General features: G+C 36.6%; 1 protein-coding gene across 6 annotated transcripts in view; it reads left to right on the plus strand.

The window, feature by feature from the left end:
* IFT88 (intraflagellar transport 88) overlaps window positions 1–22,794 on the plus strand; it is a 43,991-nt gene extending 21,197 nt beyond the window's left edge. For 3 of the 6 annotated variants that reach the window (XM_053970871.1, XM_053970877.1, XM_053970873.1), the window contains 7 exons: window positions 509–624; window positions 3,487–3,539; window positions 4,043–4,108; window positions 5,818–5,924; window positions 11,580–11,634; window positions 21,042–21,137; window positions 21,795–22,794. In XM_053970871.1, coding sequence (XP_053826846.1) covers window positions 509–624; window positions 3,487–3,539; window positions 4,043–4,108; window positions 5,818–5,924; window positions 11,580–11,634; window positions 21,042–21,137; window positions 21,795–21,916 — 615 coding nt within the window. In that variant the 3' untranslated portion in view covers window positions 21,917–22,794. Of the gene's footprint in view, window positions 1–508; window positions 625–3,486; window positions 3,540–4,042; window positions 4,109–5,817; window positions 5,925–11,579; window positions 11,635–15,407; window positions 15,471–16,048; window positions 16,397–21,041; window positions 21,138–21,794 lie in introns of those variants that run through there. The other 3 variants (XM_053970875.1, XM_053970874.1, XM_053970876.1) reach the window with 3 other exon arrangements.
* The last annotated feature ends 1,048 nt before the right edge of the window (window positions 22,795–23,842 follow it).

Raw genomic sequence — 23,842 nt, forward strand, 5'->3', positions numbered from 1 at the left:
GTCTGAATTGAGCTGTGCTTGATGATAATTTTGCTGCCTATTTTAGAGGGAATTTTTAAAAAGCTGAAAATGCTATTCATGTAGTTATGTACAGAAAGGAATGCTTTGGGGTGAGTTTTCAGCAAACTGATGTGAACATGGAATTGTACACTTATTAGTTGGCATTGTTAAACGTTTTAGTTAAGTTATTCGTACATAGATGTGATTTAAGTAAATGTTTTTGCTGTTGCAAGCTATTTAAAATAGTATTTCAAATAAGGCTAGATGGAAGATGTTACAGGCTCATCTTGGGTAACTTCTAAAAAGCATTCTGCAATTAGAAAACCTGACATGCTTTTTTTTTCCCCCCACCAGGATCACTTAGTGTAGCACACTACTTCCATTCATTTATATTACATGTTTTGGGCATCTGGAGAATTAAACACTTGAGTAAGATATTCCAGAAGCAACATAAAGATGTTGTTTATCACTAAAGTTGTGTGGTTTTTCACCTTTCCTATTTTGTCAGTCGTACCGGTATTTCCCTTCCAACATTGAGGTCATTGAGTGGCTTGGAGCATATTACATTGACACCCAGTTCTGTGAAAAAGCCATTGAGTACTTTGAAAGGGCAGCACTTATTCTGTAAGTAGTTATTATTCTATGCCTACTCAGATTTCTGGTTAGACATCCATAGAATAGATCTCTAGAATACCTAGAGATAAAGCAGCTGGATAACTTTAATACTATAAATAAACAGCAGGATTAAGAATATTTGTGATATTTTTTAATTTTCTCAACTTTCTATTCATTTACAGCATGTTTTTGCTCTTACTGTGCATTTTCAGTGTTAAATAAGATCCTCCATTGGGCCCAAAAGAGTGTTAGCTATTAGAACCTATTTTTCTCTATTATCTGCCATTAAACACAACTATGTGGAGTGGAAGTGGAGAACAGTTCTCCAAAGCCACCAAGATCTGTTTCTCTGTGGCTTCATGTGAAATATTTCCTTTCTGTTGTTTAATTACACAGTGAGGATTTGTTGGTTTAGATATGTACATGTTTTAGCTGATCTTACTGCATTTCCTCTTTTTCACATGACTTCTACTTCCATCAAATAAGGCATATAAGTAAGCAAAAATGTGCAGTGCTGTACTACCAGTAATCAGTGAAAATAAATTGACAGGCTAAACTGATCTTGATAAAGATATTTGAATTATACTGCATTTAGTTCAACAACTTAATTGCTGAAATTGTTCTTTAGCAGAATATGATGCACTTAAGTACGTAGGCCAAATACGGTATTTTAGTTCAGAAAGGGACCTTACTAGAGAATGGTTTATAAATAAAATTTGGTCAAATTTAAATTTGTAACCCAGATTTCAAAGAGAATTCTAAAAATACACGCACACAGTCTTTTTATGTGGAAACAAATACATGTCTATAGGTTCATGAAGAATTTTGTGTTAATAGATGAACTAAAATTCACTCCCAATAAGTGTGAATTTATTTTGTGTTCTAGGAAAACTATGAAAAATTATGCAAAACTCTGTTATTGCTTCTCTTGTGATGATCTAAAATTTGGCATTCTTTTTGTTCTTGAATCTGAATGACATATATGTATAAAACAGCATGTGAACAAAAAATTCGTACAGTATAATTCAAGGAAAATTGATTCTGCATAGGTCGTAAGAAGTTCACTAAAAAAATCCTAATTCTGGCTTTGACATGCTTGGGTTAGAGTAGACATTAATTACAGATGAGAAAACCTAAGGTTTAATTAAGGATTAAAAATTAAAAAAAAATAGAGAAAAATAGACTTCACTCAAATGGTGGTGTATTTATAAAGAAATAGAGAAGTTGATTAGACAAAAATGCACAGGAGAGCTGACAGAAATCACAGTTCACACATTTGCCAGTATTCTTTTCCCTACAAATACTGGCCTCCTTAAAAAATCATTTTAGTCAAGCTATGAAATTTCATATGCTGGCATTCATGACCTTCTTAGAAAAATTTGGAAAGAAACAGCTGAGAATAAGAGGAATTATTTCATAATCTTGTTTTGGCAAAGATTTAAATATTTTGTGCTTCATGTCGCAATCAGTCCATGTATGAAGTGTGTGGATTGTAAAGTACTTATGAAGAATTGGCATATTAAATTCTTCAGTATTACTTGTAATCTATCTGTAATGCAGAATTTTTTTTTCTCTGTGGGAGGAGATTTTTAGTAGTAGATAACAGAGGATAAATATTTTGCTGTTTATTTGGTATTAAAAATAGAGAGTAGATATGCTAATTGGCAAATATGAATGTAAATATAAATTGCTACTAACTTTAAATAAAGTTGCATTTTAAAATTATATCCTTATTTTAACTGTCAACAGCATTTTTTAATTTAATTGTTTTGTGTATTCAGTGTTTTAATCACAATAACTACTTTTTAAATTGCATTCTAAGATAACACGTTAGGCAATGAATTGGGAAACAGTTTTCCACTATTTTATTTTTCCTAGCATGCTGAAATCTATCCTTAATAAAAGGACTTAGTGCAGTTAGTACTTGCTGCTGACAATTCATTCTCTCTGGAATTTTCATACTGAACTGAGTAATAAATTCTGTTATGGTGTGTGTTTGGCTGCCTTTGTTTGCAGGAAACACATTCAGCTGAAAATAAAAAGGTGCAACATTTGTATTTCATGAACTTGCTTGGCAGCTACCAGGTGAACACATTGCTTAGAGTTAAAAATGGCCTGTGCTATGATTAGAGTGGAAAACTGAAGAGGATAAGTACAAAATTATTCTGAAAATGTTAACTTACAGTATCTTTTGGATATGCTGCTATTCAATTGTAAGCCATATGTGCAAAGTGCTTTGGCTTATAGAGGATGCTTACACTGTTAACATGAACATTTCCTAATTTTCATGTTGTCGTAGTAAAAATGATGAAAGAGTCAAACTGTTTTACTGTACATGCTCAAGCATCTCAAATATTTTCTCTGATCATACTGTCACCATTATGTGCTAAAAAGAAGACAGGCAGCAGCTAGGACATCAAGGTGATAGCACAGAGGAGGAGCCAGAGTTCAAAGCTCTAAGTAGGGACTGTGCTTCCTGGCAGAAATCCCTTGGGCATGCGTGGGACCCTAGTGATGGGACCTCCTCAGAATACAATTTAGCATTTTGTTCCTCCCCCATTGCATGGTTCTGTATCTCTCACAAAGATTAGTGGCTCACATGTCAGGTCTACTAATTATGTCTGGGCACAGAATCATGAGCCTGAGAAGAACTCTTAACATGGGACTGAACATGAGTGACATGGAGTCCTGGAAACAGGTGCATGATGCAGTGGTGTGTGAGCTGAGCAGGATACATTCTTTCTAGGAAGGTAACATGCTAGGTGAAAAATTGATTAGTAAGTAAATAGTAGGTCTTTACCAGTGCTATGCAGATTATTTTGCTCATTCATTGTTTGGCAGTGTACATGATTTTGTTTTATTTATTTGCAGGCCAACACAAGTGAAGTGGCAGCTGATGGTTGCCAGTTGCTACAGAAGAAGCGGTAAGTTCTGTAACTTTTTTGTTATTGCTTTCAGGTTTGTAACATTTTTTTGTAATTCATTGAGGTTGTAATGAGAGGGTTTCATAGGAAGGATGGAGACAGACTGGGGTCTGCAGTTCCAGGTCATGGAGCAGCAGTTTTAAACTGAATAAGAGTAGACTTACACTAGGCATAAGGGAGAAATTCTTTATTGTGAGCATGGTGAGACACTGGAACCATGGTGTCATATAGGAAGGTCAAAAAAAAAACAAAAAAAAACAAAAATCAGGAACCTCCTCCTCATAAATTCTGTTATTTACAGAGTAATTTGGATTGTTTTCAGATGCTCTTAATTTTTACTATCCATTAATAAAGAATGTTAAGTTTGGTGTTATCAAATTTGGTCCTACAGTATTAAATCATTAACTGTAAAGATGAATTGATGTTAAGGTGTTCCAATTTCTCATCAGATATTCTTTTTTATGTTTGAATGCGTGGATAGGAGATGTTTGTTTTGTTTGCAGGCAACTACCAGAAAGCTCTGGAGAAATACAAAGTCATACACAGAAAATTCCCAGAGAATGTTGAATGTAAGTTGTTTCATTCTGTAGTGTAACTATCAAAGGAAACTTTGTTACATTGAATAGGTGTGTTAGTAATCATGTGACATATTTTTTGTATTAAAATACTGCCATTAACTAATATTTATGCTAATGATAATATAATATTCATTCTAATGCTGCATGGTTTTTGTGACAACACTGATGGGTGATTTAAGAAATATGAGGGTAATGCTGAAGAAGAGCAATGAAAATAAACTTTACCTGAGTTGCATTCTCATACATATGTCCTAGATTTTATACCTATGTTGCTTATTTAATCTTTCTTATGAAAAATATATGTATTTGTACTTCTAGCTCCTGCTAGTTGAAATTCCTGCTGTAAATTTCTAGATACAAGAAAATCTTATTGCTAAGTTTTATCAAAGTCAGGGTTTCCAAAAAAAAAACATTGAGGGTGAGATTTTGTTGCTGGGTTTTTAACTATAGCTGGTCACCCGGTCTCTGGAAAATCCATAGTGGCTTTCAAACTAAACTGCGGGAAACACAACTTTGAAGAGTAAGACACTTGGCAAAATCAGTCACACCTGTACTCTAAATAAAAAAGCCCTGTAGAAAATAAGGGTTGTCAGTGGTTGTGTAAATATTCTCTTCCATCCCACACTGTGCCTCACAAATTCCAAAATGCAAGGTTGTCGCCAACAAGTCTGTGCTTTCAGATGCAATGTGGGAAGAACATTCATTGTATTTTATTTTAAAATCGTATCGTTCTGCTTTAACAAATTTATTGCTTTTTTAAAGAGGAATCATAGCTCTCTTGTACAAGTGAAATTCAGTACTGTAGCTCCTCAATGTTATAAGCAAAATATCATGTTTGTGTTGGTCACACATATTTCAGAGGAGCATTTAGTAAATCTTTTAGAGTGCAAATATGTTTCTGAACATAGTTTCTACAAATTTCACAAATGGAGGGAGGAGTTAGGCAAGACAATTTAACTGATTTAAGTTTTCTACTGCTGAAACAATGGTTCTCCCCTCATCCCTCTGTGATCATGGGCTTCCGAAACCAGCAGAAAACTAATTTATCACAGAATGAAAGAACATGTTCGTGAAAGCAGTCTGGAGAGAATGGATCATGTCCTGCTTGTTTCTGCTTCAGTTCTTTGAAAGGAATGTTGACAAACACGTAGGAATACCAACAGTGTTTTCAGAGTTTGGTAGTGTCTCAGGAGAATGTTTTTTAGGGATTCTTTTAATTCAGTCATACAGTTTCATTTGATTTTCATGTCAGCTTTGTTGGGGTTTCTTAATTCTATAAATATTACTCATTAAAAATCAACCACAGAGGAAAAAAACATTTTGATTCACTTGACATTTGCAAAATTGTTTTCAACAAAATTCTCTTGATAGCAGCTCCTTAGTAATATTGTAGTATCATTTCTATGCTTTCCAGCTTCCAAAACATTTTGCAAATGTCAAGAGTTCTGAGCCAAAATAGTTAGTGTGCCTTTTGCCTTCCACAAATACCCATGGTATTTGTACTGTTCATGGATACAGACACAGAAAATACTGAATTACTTGCAAAATATCACAACTTGTATAGTGATACTGGAATGGAGTTGCCTTGTTTGCAGTTATTTGCACTGTTTGCCATTCTGCATGTCCAGTTCTGTCAGGGTGCACTTGTAGTTTGACCTGCTTGTACGTCTTTTTCTAACAATGCTTTGCTTTCCAATTAGGCCTCCGATTTTTAGTTCGTCTCTGCACAGACATGGGGCTGAAAGAAGTCCAGGAATATATAACAAAACTCAAGAAAGCAGAAAAATTAAAAGAAATCAGAGAGCAGGTAAGTTTGTTTCTCTGTATATCATACAGTATTGCTACAGATGTAGATGAAGCTAAAGTATTGTTTATGATACTTCGAGACAAAATGCGTTGTTAACTTCCTGGTTTACAGAAGCTTACTTATATTTTGGGGGTTTGGGAGGCTTAGTTTTAAATTACTGATCAATCTTACATCTGTCTGCATAGTTTCTGAGCACCAGATTTTCTGTGATTTTTAAATAGTAGTGAAAGATGGACTATGTGGACATGAGGGAATGCCAGAGCCACTCGCATAATTCAATGTCTGTGGAATGTCGTCTTTCCTACTTACTTGCCAGATTTTATTTAATACTTCAGTGTATTTATGAGCCAAGTAATAATGCAGCTATAGGGAGAGATGGGAAGCCTAAGAATTTGTTCATATAGAAGAACTCCTTTTTTGTTATATACAAAACTGCAGCATTGACATATTATATAGGTAGAAATAAACTATTCATGTGAGTGCCAATTTTTAAACAAAAAAAAATAGAATTCCATGGAAAAGTAACAGGCTGTGAAAGGTATGAGATCATAACTTGTGTTCTGTTCAGAAGAGTGAGCTCACGTTTGTGTGTGTGTGTGCGCTCGTGCATTGTTTTCTTGCTGTTCTGGTGATAAAATAAGATTTTAAAATTAAAAACAGCTGCTTGTTTGAAAAGCATTATCCATGCTGTTGAGCTGCAAAGTATTCAAGCTTGCTTTGCCTATCCAGAGAACTGCCTCAAAGCTATATATTCACATTAGAATACATTGTCTTAACTAATTTACTCTGCTCTTAGTAACACTTATTGGTCCCTTTTGATGCCAAATTACGTGCACATGCGTCCATAGCTACGTCTGCTTAAGTTCCAGGGAGCCTGAGTATGCACGTGAACACAAGGACACTTTAAAAATGTAACTCACAAGGGGAAACACTTACTGAACGATTGCAGCTTCATGCTACAACCACACTTTGAGGGGCTAGCTGAAGTGTACTGACTAGGTTTTTCAGAACTGTAAAATTCAAAGCACTTGGGAAAATGGACAAAAGAAAGCAGTCCACAGCTGTAGTGAGATTGATATTCCTCCATGTCTCCCCATAATTGTATTAGTAAGCAAAATAGATGACCAGATATAATGTTCCTATTCTGCAGAACTCATAATTAAGGGATTCACTGAAGTGTGTTAAACAGCCTTTGCTTGGTTTCTAATCACTTCAGTGTCAGTGATATACATAGTTCATTGCAGTAACTTTCAATACCTCAGTGTTTACTTGAGAAAGTTCACCAACAAAACCGGTTAAAATTGGATTATTTTATAGTTGATTAGAGAGAGAGGTCGCAGAGAAGGAAAGGCTATTTCCTTGCATGTAATTCTGGCCTTTTTTTTTTTAACTGAAAGCATTAATTATAGATGGGAAAACATCAAGGACTTTAAAGAAAACACCTTTTTTTCTTTAGGAAAGTTGATATTTGAATACAATTTTAAAAAAACCTAAAAAATGTCTTATCTCTTTCTGTTTATTTCATATGGGAAGCAAGAGATTTCCCAAACACATTTCTTTACTTTCTGGTCAGGAAAAAGCTACTGATAAAACATTTAAAAGTTTTAATCATCTAAGTAACTTAAGGTTTTAGTAACAGAAAAATTATATTTAAATTAAGGGATTTTTTTTCATTCTCACTTCATTGTGTTAAGGGAATTCAATAAGTCATACCTGAAGGACACAAGTCAGTGGGATCCAACACAGACTTGTGGTTGCACAAGTTATTGCAACTTGGTTTAGCCTGTTCAGGCTTTAACAGTGATCATAATTCAGCCATGATGTGGGAAGCTCCCTCTGTGTCTTGCATTTCAGTATTCGTGTTTAGAGTGTGTTGACTGTATCTTGTCACAACACTAACCTTGCAAAGCAGGATCACAGAATGGTTTAAGTTGAAAGGAATATTTAAAGATTATCTAGTTTCAACCCTCTGCTGTGGGCAGGGACACCTTCCGCTATCAGGTTGCTCAGAGCCCCATCAAATCTGACTTTGAACATTTCCAGGGGTGGTCATCCACAGCTTCTCTGGGCAACCTGTTCCAGTGTCCCACCATCCTCAACGTATTTTTCTCTCCTTCTCTACTTTCTCAGTTTAAAGCCATTACTCCTTGTCCTGTCACCACAAGCCTTAGTAAAAAAGTCTGTCCGCATCTTTCTTTTAAGATCCTTTTAAGTATTGAAAGGCCACAACAACATTTCCCCAGAATCTTTTCTTCTCCAGGCTGAACAACTTCAGCCCTCTCAGCCTGTCTTCACTGGAGAAGTGCTTCAGCTCTCTTTTCATCTTCATGGCTCTCCTTTGGTTCCTCTCCAACAGATCCACGTCCTTACACTGGATGCCCCAGAACTGGACACACAACTCTGGGGTCTCAGGAGGACAGAGTAGAACAGATAAGGTGTCTATGATGGCACTTTTAATTAGTCAAAGCTTTAAGGTGTAGATCTACTTAAATATTTCCTCTAGTGTGTTACCCAGAAAAGAAAAAGAAAATTAATTCCGCCTTTTGAATAAGCCTGATTGTATTGTAATTTAAACTGAACCAATTTTCATTTAAGCAGATGAAATGACATGCAGTAAGTTTAAAAAACCCAAACAAACCCCAGACAAACACACCTCTTGCCTTTGTGCCCCCTATAAACCACAGCCAATAATAAAAATAAAACAGGTTTCTTGTCAGTTCTGTCAACTTCATTCCTGCAGATAGGTCAGTGTTTCCAGCCTGATTAAGCTCTGAATGGGAACAAAATTCTGCTCCTGTGTTTCCAAGTACACTCTCTTCAGAACCTCTGAAGTCTGGTGAGTTGCTTTCTGTTCCTTCTTGCTGCTCCTTGTCTTGATGGGACATGCTCCCATCTCCTTCTTCTGGCTTTCTTCTCTGCCACACTCTGAAAACTTTCCAAGTTCCTTCCAAAGGAAAGGAACAACTTCTTCTGCTCCCAAGGAACCCACTGACACAGTTTTCTTAAAAATTAACATCATTGTAGTTGGTAAAGGAGCAAAAACTCTAAGGAAACATGTTTCAGATCTAATGCAGCTGTCCTGCATTAGTAGTGGAGTATCTTTCTGTGGCAGTCTCTACATCAGTGCTGTCTTGCAAACAATAGCCCTGCAGTTCCTTCTTTTGCTATTGATGTTACATCTGGGTTCCCATCCTCTGGTTTTGGGTTTGGGAAGGTTTTTTTTGTTTGTTTGTTGATTGGGGGTGGGTGTGATCTTTAGTCTTCTCTCTGCCATCTGGCTTTGGAAATTACTAGGGTTTTTTTCCTAAGTTCCTTCTGTCATCAATGACCATACAGTCATAAAGCATACTTTCTAGTTCTAAAATTACCAAATTTGAATATTTCACCACCTGAGTTTCCAGTAGGAATACTGGTTTCAGTTAGCAGTACCAGATACAGTTCAATTCCTGCTCCCAATTTTAGACTGACCCTTGACTTCTCAGTTGCACCCAGTAAAGACAAAATAGGTAAAAGGCTACAGTAGTATGCCTGCGTTTCACAGTCTGCACACAGACTTTTTCTTCCTGTAGAAATTTATCAAAATTTTCTATTTTGGCATTGTTTTTTCCAGAATAAGTATATCCACATGGAGTTTATACCAAAATAAATATTCTGGAGTACTTATTTCCCTCAGTTCTCAAATATGGACAAGTTGTTAAATACTTCCAGCCAAGAATTTGGGAACATCTGTGGAGTTCATTCCCTGTAGAAATTTTTCTCCCTGCTTCTCACAGCATTTAATTTTTACTGCAACCTTCATATGTTGGAACATGTGGGGGGTGGTGGGGGTAGGAGGAGAGCTGGGTTTTTTTGGTTTTGTTTGTTTGATTGGATTTTTTTACTGTATTAGTCTTCCTTTTTCATGTTTCACTCTAAAAAAGACAGGTAATAGTGTAAAAGTTCACAGAGCCTGCTTGGCACTGCTGTGTACACACATTACTATTTATTTCCGTTAAGTGAGCTTAATGACTGAGAACGGGGCTGATGGGGTGTGGTGAGAAGCAGTGATGAGAGGTGCAAATGCTGGAGGAGCCTTACTGCCTTTGCCTTCAGGCATCCACATCTGGGCTAACCATCCTAAATGCCTTTTGCAGTCATGGGAAAAATAGGCATTTTTAGGGTGGAAACCTATTTTGAATGTCTGCTTTTAGTGTGGGATTACTTACAAACTACTCACTTGGAATTTTACAGAAGTTAATCATATGTTAAGCTGTAGTTCTTATGTTATATTTTGGGAGGAAGGTCCTAGGGATGTAAATGCCAAGAGGGCACTATCACACAGGGACTGCTTCCCTTGGGTAGACAGAAGCTGAGCTGCTGTCAGACTTGCTGTCAGTCATTCAACAGTCAGGAGAGTCTGGACAGGCTTCCTGAGGGATTGATATATGCTACTTCACTGGGCTGTGAAAAGGATATTTAATCCAAAATTCAGAGAACATATTTTAGGCTTGAGGATTTCCCAAAGCAAACAAAAAAATGTGAGAAATTCTGGTCCCAGACTGAATTGCTCCAAGACCAGTCCTGGTTTCACACTAAGCTCAATGCTTTCCTGTCTGACTCCTGTGGGTTTTGATTTAAGAGTTCTTCCTTTTTCTGTTGGCATAAATCTTGAAAGTTCTTCCACTTCTTTGGTATCATTCCAACCTTGCCAGACTTCATGATATTTTTCTGGTGAAAAATGAGTGAAGAATTTATAGTAATTGACCTGAAGACATGATGTGTGTTTTAATCAGATCCTGAATTCATATTTTGAAGTAAGATGCAGAGATACTTTATTAATAGCTGAGTGCTTTAAACATCAAGTTTTTGTACATATCTATGAAAAAGTCCCTCACTAAGGTGGCCCATCTTATAATTGACAAGATGTATGCATAAGAAATTTGGTGTTTTGCCAGAAGATCTAAGTCTACCATGTCATAGAAAGGTATTGCTTTGATAAACTGTTAAAATTTTCAAATAACACTCAAAAAAACACAGCTGGGAGATGTTTATGATACCTTCCCCTATGCAAGAGAGCTGACTTTTTAAACACAGCTTTTAAAGTATTTACCTTCACCTTTATCTTGCATTTAACACTCAACAGCAAATGAAATTTTGCTGTGAAATAGAGTTCTGTGCCAAAAATTCAAAATCCAAGATCCATAGGGTGAATAGTTCTTTTTATAGATTCTCCCACTTCTCCCTTTTGAGTCTTTACAATAATAAAATGCTTGTGGGATTTACAAGATGTTAATAGGCAAAGGCTACTTTGAATTCATGTAAGGAGGGCTATGTTGCCTGTTTTTTCAGCTGTGCTTTACAAAGGAACATCTGAACTATTTTTATGCACATTCCTTGTATAAATTTTATCTGAATAAAAATAATTTATTGAGATATTCTATTTGAATATCACAGAACTCTTGTTTTATATAAACATATGATTTAACCCTGATTTTAAGGACAATTTTGTGTGTTGAAAAACAAGCTTTCGTAGTTACAGTGTAGTAAGTCTAGTTTAACATTCTTCTACTGTTTTATTAACAAGCTGAGTTTAATTTTCAGTAATTTTCTCTAATGTTTATTACTAAATGGGTTTTTTTCTTCTGTTCTTTTTAAACCTTTTCCACTGTTGTGCAGCGCATTAAATCTGGCAGAGAGGGCAGTGCACGTAGCCGCAAAGAGGGAAGTGGTGGTAAGTAGTCAAGGCCTCTGCTTAAATATCAGTTTTGACAGGATCCTGAAGAAAACAGATTTTCTGAAAGTGTTTGTAAATCTTCCTTTCATCTTGAAATGCACACAAATATGCACTGAGTAATATGTAAGCACTTCGGGAAATTTGTTTCACACTTTTTGATTTTCTTATTGCTGTATGAAATCGCAACTGGTACAGTAGCATGGATTTGGTCCAACATTTGTGTTTTATATACAGATATTAGTGTATTCCTTAAGCTAAATTTCTGATTGTTTTCAGTACTGTAGACTTGAATGTTTTTATCCTATTAACTTGGTATTTGAACATTTTTAACTTTGGCATATTTACTAAAAGGCATCATTTATTATAACAAAACAGAACTCATAAGCCACAAAAAATAGGAATCCATTTTTTCTTTATTTAACATGAAGGAAAGGGAATTTTGTGGCCACTGTGTAATCTGCTATGATAAGTGTTTGTTATAAGTTCAGCAGATTGTTCTGTCTAGCCAACTCTGTAATAAGGATAACACACACTTTTACTATCCTTGAGCTCATCCTTCCCCTTATCTCTGTGTAGCAGAACTGAAGTTCTGGAGTCTTCCCTAGAAGAAAGCTTCCTCTCTGGCCACTCAGTCTCCTCCCTGCTTCTATAGATTTTCAATCCTGATTTCCATTAATATAAAACTCTTGCAGTGTAAGTCAGGAAACTACCCTTTTTTTTCTGCACTAGGTAGCCTGCATATTGCAGGGCTAATAATTTTCCCCTCCAATTATTAAATCCGTGAAATTAGTAATGTAAACCTAACAGTCCCCCACTGCAGCTCTAAGGAAAGCAGTAGACTTCAGGCTACTTCAGCCACCTGCAAAAAAAGCCAACAAAAAAAACCCAAAAAAAACCCCCAAAAAACAACCCCAAAAAACCAAAACAAAAAAACAAAATGAAAAAAAAAAAAAAAACAAAAAAAAAAACAAAAAAACCAACAAAAAAAAACCACAAAAAAAAAAAAAAAAAAAAAAACAAAAAAACAAACAAAAAAACAAAAAAAAAAAAAAAAAAAAAACCAAAAAAAACAAAACATAATTTGACCCAAAAAGGCAGTGGTTTCTTTGTATCCTGCATTTGATTTATCTTGATATCAATGGGTTTCATTAGAAGATATCCCCTATAAATTCTTGCCTCTCTTCCCTTCCTTTTACAGAGAAATAATTTGTGATGTTTTTTTCTTATTTGGTAATTTATTTCTCCACCTACATAGCATTTCTCCACCTAGATAACATTTCTCCACCAACTTACCAAATTCTATAGGGTCAGGAAAAATCATGACAATTACTAATGTAATCTGAAGATGACCTTAGAATGCTGTTACATTTATGAAGACTGCTTCCCTGGATTTTCTGAGGGTTAAAAGTGAGTGTTAGGTGCTTGAGAAAGATCTCATTCCTTTTTCAGCTCAGTAGTTTCACTAGAGAAGCTTTTAAATAATTTCTTGATGTGTGGAAAAAAAAACCGTTCACCTAGGATTGAATTTTTACCTGTTCTGGGCCTCAGGCCAAAGTAATTCTTTATTTAAGTAACAGAGTGGGGTGGAAGAGGATGGAGAGGTTCTGGGCTCTCCTTTGTTACATAAACCCTGTGATCAGGCAGCCAGCTGGAGGTGCCAACAAAACAGCACTGTGAGACAGGATTGGTCCCTGTTCTTTGTCATAAAGTGGAATCCACTTCAGCATACAGCAAGTAGAAATGAAGAGCAGCATTGGCAGCAGGCAAGGGTGTTTACAGCTGTGCAAAACTTTGCATCAGGTGTGTAGAGAAATGGCAAAAGGGTCTCTTTTCTTCCAGCTCTATTTTGTAATTATCCCCACCCTCATTAATGAAAAAGGGGTATGTTTCAGGAGGGAAAGAGTGATTTAGCAAAAGAAGATACACCCAGGGCTCATGCTGGAAGGATGCTAAGACAACATAAATCCCACAAACTACCAGTTTGTCAGTACTTCTTTTAAAGACAAAAGTATCTATGGAAAGTTGTCTTCTTTCTTCTTTTTTTTTTTCTTTTTCATTTTTTTTTTTTTAATTTTAAAACAATAAGAAAGGGGATAAGAGTTAGGTGTCGGAACCCAAGGTGTCCCTCAGACACTCTTGGATGTTCTGGGCTCAGGGCAGAGGCCTCTGAGACCCTGGCAGGCGGCCAGGGACCCCTGTGGTCTTGAGCTTGACCCATGGAACAATTTACCAACTTTGCAGGAAGAACAAGAAATCACAAAAGTTTAGATATTATAATAGAAGTAGTCACAAGGTGAAAGGTAGAATTTTTTAGTGCTGTACAGGGGGGTTTTAGGCCTTGTACAGGGGGGTCTAAGGTTTGTACATGGGGGTCAGAGGTTCTAAGATGGAGGGATTTGGGCGTGCCCTGTCCTCCTTCTTTCTTCTTCCTATTCTCCATGTTCTTGGTGATGTTGGCACTCACAGATTGGTTTAGAGTAGAAAGTCACTGTTCAACATAGGTAGTAGGTATTGGGGAAAAACTATAAACACCTAATACGTAATATGTGATATAAAAGATGGCACCAGCCCCTCGGGGAGGGGAGAGAGGAGACAGCCAGAGACGGGGACAGACAGAGTCAGGGACAATGTCAGGGAGTGTGTGTGCCTTGAGATAATATGCAATAAACTACCTTGAGACCGGACGACTGAAGACTACTGAGTCTTTCTTTGAAGGCACGGGTTGGAGGAGAGACTTTACCACCATCCGGAGTCACCCCAATCTGGGGAAGGCTCCGACAGTTAGGAAGGAGAAGTGTTGACCTAGAATTTGCCCTATCAATAATTCTTAGATTGTTGAGTTTAAGACATTATTCAAATATATGAAAGAGTAGGAAAAAACCATAGTTTGGGAACAAGTCTGTGTAAGAGCATGTTTGAGAAGTCTTCATTATACAAATTCAGTGCCAGAGATCCAGCCCTTTCTGGAAATGACTTGGCAAACAAGAAAACGTACAAAGAAGGTCCTATACTGAGCCGAGAGTTAACTTCCTGCTGGGATTCTTAATTAAAGATTGTGGTGAGCTGTACTACTTATATGTATTTTTAGAATGAGTCAAAGGCACTGGGCACCTTTTAACTGGTAATGTTGGTTCTGGGGAGCCTTATCAGTGAAGAACCTGGACACTCACAGCATCAGATGTTAAGCATTGTGTTGTATTTTGTCCATATTGATGACTAATAGAAACCTGAACACCCAAACATTTTATTTTGTCCAATGCTTGGCTTTGTTCGCCTGGGTTATGAGCTGTAATTTGCAGTTTCATAAATTTCTGTGCATGGCCTGTGTGAAGGCATGTATGAAATATAAACATGGGTTATTTTATTTCATAATATTAGTATGCTTTTGATAAATTAATGACTTCAAAAGGAGGGGGAAAAAAATATTTGTATACAGTTTAAGGTTAGTCTTTTCCAGTCATGTTGCCAAGACCAAAAGGGGTCATTTTCCTACACTGTATGAGGGATTTGCCATCATTATTGAACCCAGTGAAGCATAGAATCCTCCTGAGTTTAGTACTTACTAGCTAGATGAAAGTACTTACTAGCTAACTGAAGTCTTATGCATTCCAAATATTTTAGGTATGATGCCTGTTTTCTTTCTTTCCTCTTACCAGTTCACTGTCCCCATACTTGTGAGCATTCCTATGAGATTTTTTCCCTCAAGTATTTTGTCCCCCATATAGTTATTTATATTAAGAGTATTAATAATTCAGGTTTCCTTGTTTTAGGAAATATGATCTAAAATTGCTTTTAAAGAGGAAGCTAAGAAGAAAGAGAACTAAGCCAGCAAGGTTTGTACTTCATAGGGCATCCAGTACTTCACCAATATAAATTAAAACAGAGAGGTGTGAGAGATACACCACAGCACAGTTTCAGCAATGTGATTCGTGTGTGCATGAATGGTAGACAGCATGGAACCAGAGAGACCAGAAAAGTGACATCTGTATCAATGTCAGTTAAAGTCTGCTCTTGTCTTGAGAGAAAGATAAGCATTAAATCTAAAAATTGAAGAAAATTTGTCACTCATCCAAAAGTGAACTCACACTACCAAAATTGAACACATTTGTCACTCACTATAAAAAGGGAAATTTTCTTCTCCCCACAATTATCATATTTATGGTTTTCAATCTTACTTGGGTTATGTTGGAAGCAAATGACATTGATACATGTCAAAATTATTAAAATTTAAAATTAATAAAATTATTAAAATTATTATTTTTAATTTTAAAAAGGGGGGAAAAAAACCAAAACCACAATGCCATGAAACCTTGAAGGCGGCTAACAGTACATCTGAGTTTAGGCAGTTCTCAAAGATTTTCTCTCCAATAATCTTTTCTTATTTTCATACTCACTTTTTTGTGTTTTGCAGATACATGATTGTTATACCCAGAATTTAGCAGTTGGTGCACTGTGGTTTTTACTGCCATAAGGGGTTTTACCTGTTTGATAGCATAATGCCTTTATATGTGTAAATAATGCAAAGTATGACATTAAGGAGTTCCATTCCTGTGGCAGTGTTTACTTGGTCTCTGCATTTGCCCAGCTCTCTGAATGGGGAGTTTTGTGCTGGATGAGAGGAGCCATGCAGTCTCGGACAGGAGCCCAAAGAAGCAGTGTTGAATTCAGAAGATGAAAGGCTGAGTACTTTGCATTCTGCTTGTTACCTAGGCCTATCAGGATGAATTTGGAAAATAAACCACATGGGAAAAATTTAGGTGTCTTTTCCCTTTTTCATTTCACTGGTAAGTGTCAGTTTGTCCATTCCGAAAGATTTCCATATTCAAACACCTTTACCATCCCAGAGGGATCTCCGTATATATCATGGAAGTATGTTTTAGGTGTTAGAGCTGTAGGCATCCCAGATAATCCTAACTGTGATAAAGACAAGAGATTTTCTTGTTACCCTGCAGCCAGGACATGACAATCATTTATGTTTGCTAGGCTTTGTGTGCCTGTTGATGCCTCATTAATTACAAGTGATTCTGGGAGGGTTCCACGGTCCATTTTGACTGTGTGTGCAAAATAGAAAAAGTTTTCTTAATTAAAGGAGAAGGGAAAATCTGTTGAAATCAAGAAAATATCTTAATCTGTTTTCTGCTCTGAACTCACCTAAGGAGTTAGCTGAACTGACACACCACAAACAATTTTCATTCAAAATGGACAGCCGCAAAGTTATAAATTGCATCTACTTCCCATGCTGTTTCACAGTTTTAATACATTATTCTGCCTTCTGCACTGAATTTAGCTCTTCTCTTTGGTCAAACCAATGCCCATTCTTCTCCAAAGATGGTGTCTTCATCCCAAATATGAAAGATACACAGAGCTGCACTTAAAACACATTCTGAATTTAGTGGAGGGTTAGCCCACTGTGCTCTTTGTTACATAAACATTTTACAGAGGAGGTAGATTACCAAACAATCTTACCCTTTGATGTCTTTTCTTGATGAGTAAAATAGTATTAAAAATTCTAATTTATGTCCTTTGTGGTACTGGAGGAATTTCCAATGTATTAGTGTCATCACGGTAATTACAACTAGTTAGATTCCTCTAAAAAATAAATACAAATACAGTGGATTTTTTGGTTTGAAGTACACACAGGTATCATGTGATACAGGAAGTACAGAAACATAAAAAGATTGAGAATCTTTTTTGCTAGGTATCACTACTTAAAATAGGACTATTACAAAATAGGATTACTTTTGCAGTATGTTGCATTATTCATTGTTCTGCCATATGTAATTCGTCATTTTTTAAAATTAGGTTTTATATTTTGATTCTTTTTTATTCCCGTCCAATTTCTATGTGAAGGAATTTGTTCAAATCAGTTTTTGTAAAACACTGAACAAATCTAAATGAATGAAACAATTCTATTATAATAATTTAACTATCCTGAATATAGTAATATGGCCATGACTTTTAAACAGACGAGATGAAAGAATGCATTGTAAAAGATACCAGCATGAAGAGTGTATTATTTATGTCTTTGTATGCATAGTCCTCAGCTAAGGCTATTTAACACAGACTGTGAGGGGAAGGTAATGTCAGCGTGGCAATCCAAATCTCAAGTATAATGATTTCACAGAGTAAATGTATTTATAAATCAAATTTTAAAAATAAATTGACCAGCTCTGCTTAATTGGTTCCTGTTGCTTTTTCAGCTGAAATCTGGAGCTGTGTTCCTGCAGTCAGTTAATGTGTAGATGTCCACATTGTCACCCCAAAATGAGTACAGTGGGGATGGCCTCCACATAAACTACAGTAATATCTTACTTAATAAAAACCCAATAAGTTGATAAATAAGGACTGGGTATTCATTGCAGTGATGCTTTTCTTAGATACAGAGAGTGATTTAGTTAAGCAGTGGTCTTCCATTATTCAAAAGCTACTTTGAATTAGGAGCAGGTGTTTGTATAGTTAATACAGTAATAGAGAGAAAATTAATTTGCAGTTTCAGAAATATCTACCTGTAGTTCTCTGATTGTAGGTACAATCAGACAGATGTTAACACTCAAAGCTGTGCTCTTAGTAGAGAAAAACTACAAATAAAGCTTTTCATGCAGAGTCACACTGATACCTTTGTTTTCGTCTGTGTATTACTTTAGTGAAAGTTAATTTCATTACCATAATTCAAAATGTATATAAATGTATATAAAATCTTTTTCCTATATGGGGTGAGAGCAGCAGGGAATAATGAGTAGAAATTGTAAAACTTGCTTCCCAAAAGTATGCATGTCTGTGAAAAAATGCTTCAAAAACAACTTCCCTGAAGTTTTCTTCACTGTAGGATACCAAAATCCTGAAGTCTACATTGCAAGCTTATATTCCTTAATACTGCCAAATTATGTTTGAATGTATACTAAATAAAAACATGTAGATAATTCTCCAAACAGAACTACAAAAAGTAACTTTGAGATTATATTTAGACTTCTGCCAGATCATGTTATATGGTCGACAGAATTTTTAATTCAGCCAAATCCTGTACCCCATGGCAAGAGTGTCAAGAAAAGCTTACCCCAAATGGCTCAACAGCTAGGACATTCCTTGTGAAAGCTGGAGCTGTGGGTTTGAACTCCCTCAGGTGAAAGAAAGCATTGAGCCAGATGTCTCGCTTCCTGAGATGCTGTCTGACATCTCCATGTAATGCAGATGGTGTCAAGCACCTCTTACTTTCTTCTGGGTGCACTTTAAAATGAAAGGTGCTCTTCTTCCTCATCTTCAGGTACGCTCAGATTATACTGCAGTCCACTGAGACTTTATACGGTTTTGCATATCAGCCTAATTTAAACTAAATGTGAAGAACTAGCCAGCAGGATTGTTAACCTTCCCTTCACTCTTGCTGGATATAATGCTCATACAGAAGTAAGGTGAGCACTGTTACTTTGCTGATCTACCTGAGAAAAGGTTTTCATTAGGCTACTTTTAGATGTACCCAGTAAAACTTAAGGATCCTAGAACATCTAAAGAAGCCTCTGTTTTCAGTTGTATTTTTTTAGGGCAGTAAGATGTGCAGGTAACAGTGGGTACTCGGTTAATCCCACACAGTTTGGGTTGTCTATCATCTTTTTCTTCCTTCTTTCACTTTTATAAAGTCTTTCACCTTCTTCTGGTAGTATCACTAGCACCCATGTGTTTTCCTCCTTCACAGCTGCAAACATTTGTTATGCCATTTTCCTCCTCTTTTATTTTCATTACATGCAGTTCTCCCTTTTTGGGACCAACCAATTAAACCTATGGAGTTTCTTCAACTACTTCAGTCTTCCCCTAGTGTAGTCTGCTGTATTGTTCCTGTCTTTGCATCTCTTTACTGCTCCTTACACTTTATTTATCATCTTAAAAATTACTTGTTTTCCATTATGCAAGACTGCGCCTACTTCTATCCTACTCTTTTTCTCATTGATTATTTGTATTTTCCTCCAAACATTTTCATCCACACCATCTCTGAAGGTCAGCTCTCGCCTCCTTGTTGCACAGCCTGTCCGGAGCCCACTGAAATCAAGGGGAGGTCCTTTTGTAATTTCACAGCCCTTTAGTTGAGTTTCTCTCCAGGCAAACCCATTGTTTTCTCTCCGTTTCTTCAAATTCTTTAACTATTACTTCTTTCATGAAACCTGTCAGTGAGAATTGGTCCAAGGGAAGTGGATGTGCATTAAAATACATATTCCTTGCTTTGAAATTTCAACTGTAATCTGTGTCTTGTGAACTTATTAACTGTTTGACATGTGACTATATGTATTAGATCTTTCTTGAAGCAGAGATATCTTCCAATTTAGGGCTGAGCAAAAGAAGTCTATGGTAGTATTTATAGAAAGATAAATGTTTGTCATCTTTGTAGATGTTGGAGTGGGTTGGGTTTTTTTTTCTTTTAATTATAACAATATCTATTAAAATAACATTTGTAGTAAATAAGACAATGGAAATCTGTTGCCAAGTCCAGACTTTATAATTAATGTTTGCTGAATGAAACCCATTTTTCCTCCTTACAAATGGAAGACTTTTAATACCCACATTGTTTGGTGTTGTAAATGAACATGTCTCTATTTGGCTGCACATCCTGCCTTGTAAATATACCAAGTCAAACTCAAAATGTTTTCTCCCAGGAGAAAAAATATTGCATAAAAATCTGTTGTAGCAGATGAGATTGAAAGCTTGTCATAAATGTGAAAAAGAGATTCAGAGGTGAACAGAATATTTAAAGTGTCTGGAATACTGCTGTGGCAGGAGAATGTTAATCTGATGTTGTCCGGGCAGGAGGCAGCCCTTGGAGCCGACACATTCCTTGGGGCCCTGCTGCAAACCGAGCTGCCAGCACAGTGTTTACAGCGAGCTGCAGGGCCAGCATGGTCTGTACACATGAACTGAGCCTGCCTGCCACGCAGACAGCACATGGCAAATATGCTCTTCTAATTAAAAGCAAACTTAAGTGTTGCATTTAACCTTGACAGTACTGAGCAGGTGGATCACGCTGATGTATTAGTAAGCACACAAACATAGGAAATGTCCAGTGTACATTGTGACAGTGTTTATATTTATCATGCTTATTTTAACTCCAAAATGTGACAGTAATTTATAAGCTACTGAAATGTCAGCATTCGAAGCAGAAATATTTTAATGTGTTTATTCCAAAGTCATAAGGCTGTATATATATTTTTAAAAAATGTTAACAGACACATGTGTGGACACAGTGTCCACTGTGTTTTAAAGACCACTATTACAAATGAGTACTGTGTCTGTCATGAAAAGATGGTTTCATCCAAGTCCAGTTTGACAGATAGTGGTAGCTGAGTTGAAGTTATTCTTGTATCGTGGTTTCACAGAACATAACATCATGTTGTCTTTTCTTTTTTTTTTTTTCTGTTCCCCAGATAGTGGTGGTACCAAAGGGGAAAGACTGAGTGCCAAACTAAAAGCTCTACCTGGAACAAGTGAACCCTATGAAAGTAGCAGCAGTAAAGAAATAGGCAAGTGGACATCTTATACCTTTTTTAATTTCATGGTACTCAGGGAGAGGAGAAATAAGGAAAAAATATAAGTTGTTGGAAGAGTATGTAAATTAGATAATTGGGGAAACATTTTTCCATGAAAATTAGGCTTTCGCCTCATTGTTCAGAGCTCACTATAAAGTAATTGTAAATATCAAGAAATGTGGCCCATGTTAATATTATTTTCAATATCTGTCTCCTGTGTCCTTTAAGTCAGTTCTTGCCATTCTGCAGTCATAGGTTCTTCAATAAGACTGAATTTTCAAAGGGGTTTTAAAACCCAAATTCATGTGAATGTGATACTTCCTAAAAAGCCATCCCTCAAACAAGTCGTCAGTCTTGCTGTTCCTTGCACATTTCCAAAGTTTTTTTCTCACTGTAGTATAATAAGAGAAATTTATTAGAAAAAACATCAAGAGGTTTCCATCAGTAGAACTCTGGAACTTTGCCTCAGTTCCTGAATGCAGTGTTTTGTTCTCCTTCAGTGTTCATATGCTCTTTCTGGTCTGCCATTCAAAGACACAGATGTGTAGTGCTAAATCCTAATCTTGTATTTGATTTTGTATGTTTAAAACCAGCTAAAGTCAAAGCTAAAATAGTTTGTAACTGTTTCACATGTATTTATTTAAACCCTAGATGCCTCCTACGCAGACCCACTTGGCCCACAACCAGAAAGACCAAAAACAGCAGCAAGGAAAAGAACAGAGGAAGATGATTTTGCTGACGAAGAACTAGGAGAGGATCTGCTTCCAGAATAGCATATGGGCTACTCATCATTTTTTTAATCCTTGTAAAAGTTATAGCTGAAAAACTTTTCATTCATAATGGTTTTGTAGTCGACTTTTTATAAACTATTTGTTAAATACTTTGAATATGTGGTACCTTATGTTAAAAACATGGATTTGTAATTGCAGTGTCTTCTGTAATTGATCAAAAAAATAATAGGGTATTTTACTCATGCATAAGATCTACACAAGTACTCACACACTTTGCAAGCTGCATCAAATGTGTAAAGCTTTTGCTTTCAGAGATAAGTATGATGATAATATGAAACAGAGAAGCCTCTAAAATTTCATCTTTAAATGCAAATTACCTCAAAGCAATGCTTGTAAGGTTGAAAATCCTGTATCCTTCATCCAAAGGCAGAATTTATTTAAGTCCTGTGAACTGACCTGAAAATGCTGGGTATGACCTTTGTTCTTCCTTAAGGTCACAATTCAGCAAATCACTTTGCACCGATACCAAAGAAAGCATCTTAATTTTAGCCTAAGCTTAGATGAACTAGGACCGTATTGCAGTCTCTCAGTAAAATGTCCTTATTTTTGTTTTTTTTTTTATTTTGAGTGGTCAGAGTTGTCAGGATTTCAGCCTAGTTTGTCCAGAACTGCTCATTAGATTGCAGCTTTTGAGTCTTATGTTGGAGACTGGCACTGAGCACACAGTGGTAGTTTTCTACAGCCTAAGCTGAGTATGGGCAAAGAAGTTAGTTACAGAAATCACCATTTTGCTTATGAACTGAACAAGTCTGATCTGAAATTACTGAGACATGTTAAATTCCTGTAGTAGGAATCACTTTGGGGAGATGAAAAATATTAGTCAGGTGTTCAGAATTTCCTAATAAATACTTGCAAAACTATGACTTGTTTTTGGAACCCTGGCATGAGTTTGGTTTAATAGTTAGACTTTGGTTATTGCACTTGGAAATGCAAGAATTCAATCCTCTAAAATTTTCAGTGTTCCTTCTCATTGTTGGTGCTCAGACTGTATCCCAGTGACAGTGGATAAGTGTCTTCCTATCTTCATGAAATGCTTTTTCATGTTTTAAAAACACTGCCCAGTTTCATAGGATGTCTGCAGGTGGTCAGAAGTGTCCTGTGGGATATGAGCTGCTTTGTGTGTAGCACGTTTCCCATCGGACTGGAGCAGTATTTCATCTGGGATTGCACCGCTTCCGCCTGATGGTACGAGCAGAGCGTGTTCAGTGCTGTTTATGGAACACCCCAAGGGGCTCACCAAAGAAGAAAGACAAGGTAAGCTCTGGGGCCTGATCCTTCTAAGCAGGGGAAAAGAGCATGAGAAGGAAGTGGATGGCAGGTGCCTTATTTCTGCAAGTCTCTCTTGACTGTTCCTCAGTCCTGCTGTATCTGCTGCTCTGGTTGTAGAATGACAGATTCCTGGATGTCATCGTAGTTATTTCTGTCAGGCTTAGTCTTGGAAGACCTAGACCACCAGGATCCAGTGTGCCATGCAGGAGGGAGCATTTTCAGCTACAGACTGCAGTGGCATGAGGTATTGGAGTTAATTACAGTAAGAGAAAATAAATGGGATCATGGCAGGGAGTGTAGATAAACCTGTGAAACAGTGCAGAAGAGAAGGCAGGCGAGGTGCTACATGGTCTTCTAACACAAAGACAATTGAGTAGACTCCACTGGGTTGACCCTGGCTGGATGCCTGGCACCCACTGAAGCCTATCACTCCCCTCTGCAGCTGGGCAGGGGAGAGAAAATATAACAGAGGGTTCATGGGTTGAGATAAGGACCAAGACATCACTCACCAAAGACCATCACAGGCAAAACCAGATTTGAATCAGAGATACTAATTGAGTTTATTGTTAACAAAATCAGAACAGGATAATGAACAGTTTCAAAACACCTTCCCCCAACCCCTCCCCTCTTCCCAGCTCT

This window comes from Vidua macroura, chromosome 2 (genome assembly GCF_024509145.1).
Source record: "Vidua macroura isolate BioBank_ID:100142 chromosome 2, ASM2450914v1, whole genome shotgun sequence".
Lineage (NCBI taxonomy): Eukaryota > Metazoa > Chordata > Aves > Passeriformes > Viduidae > Vidua > Vidua macroura.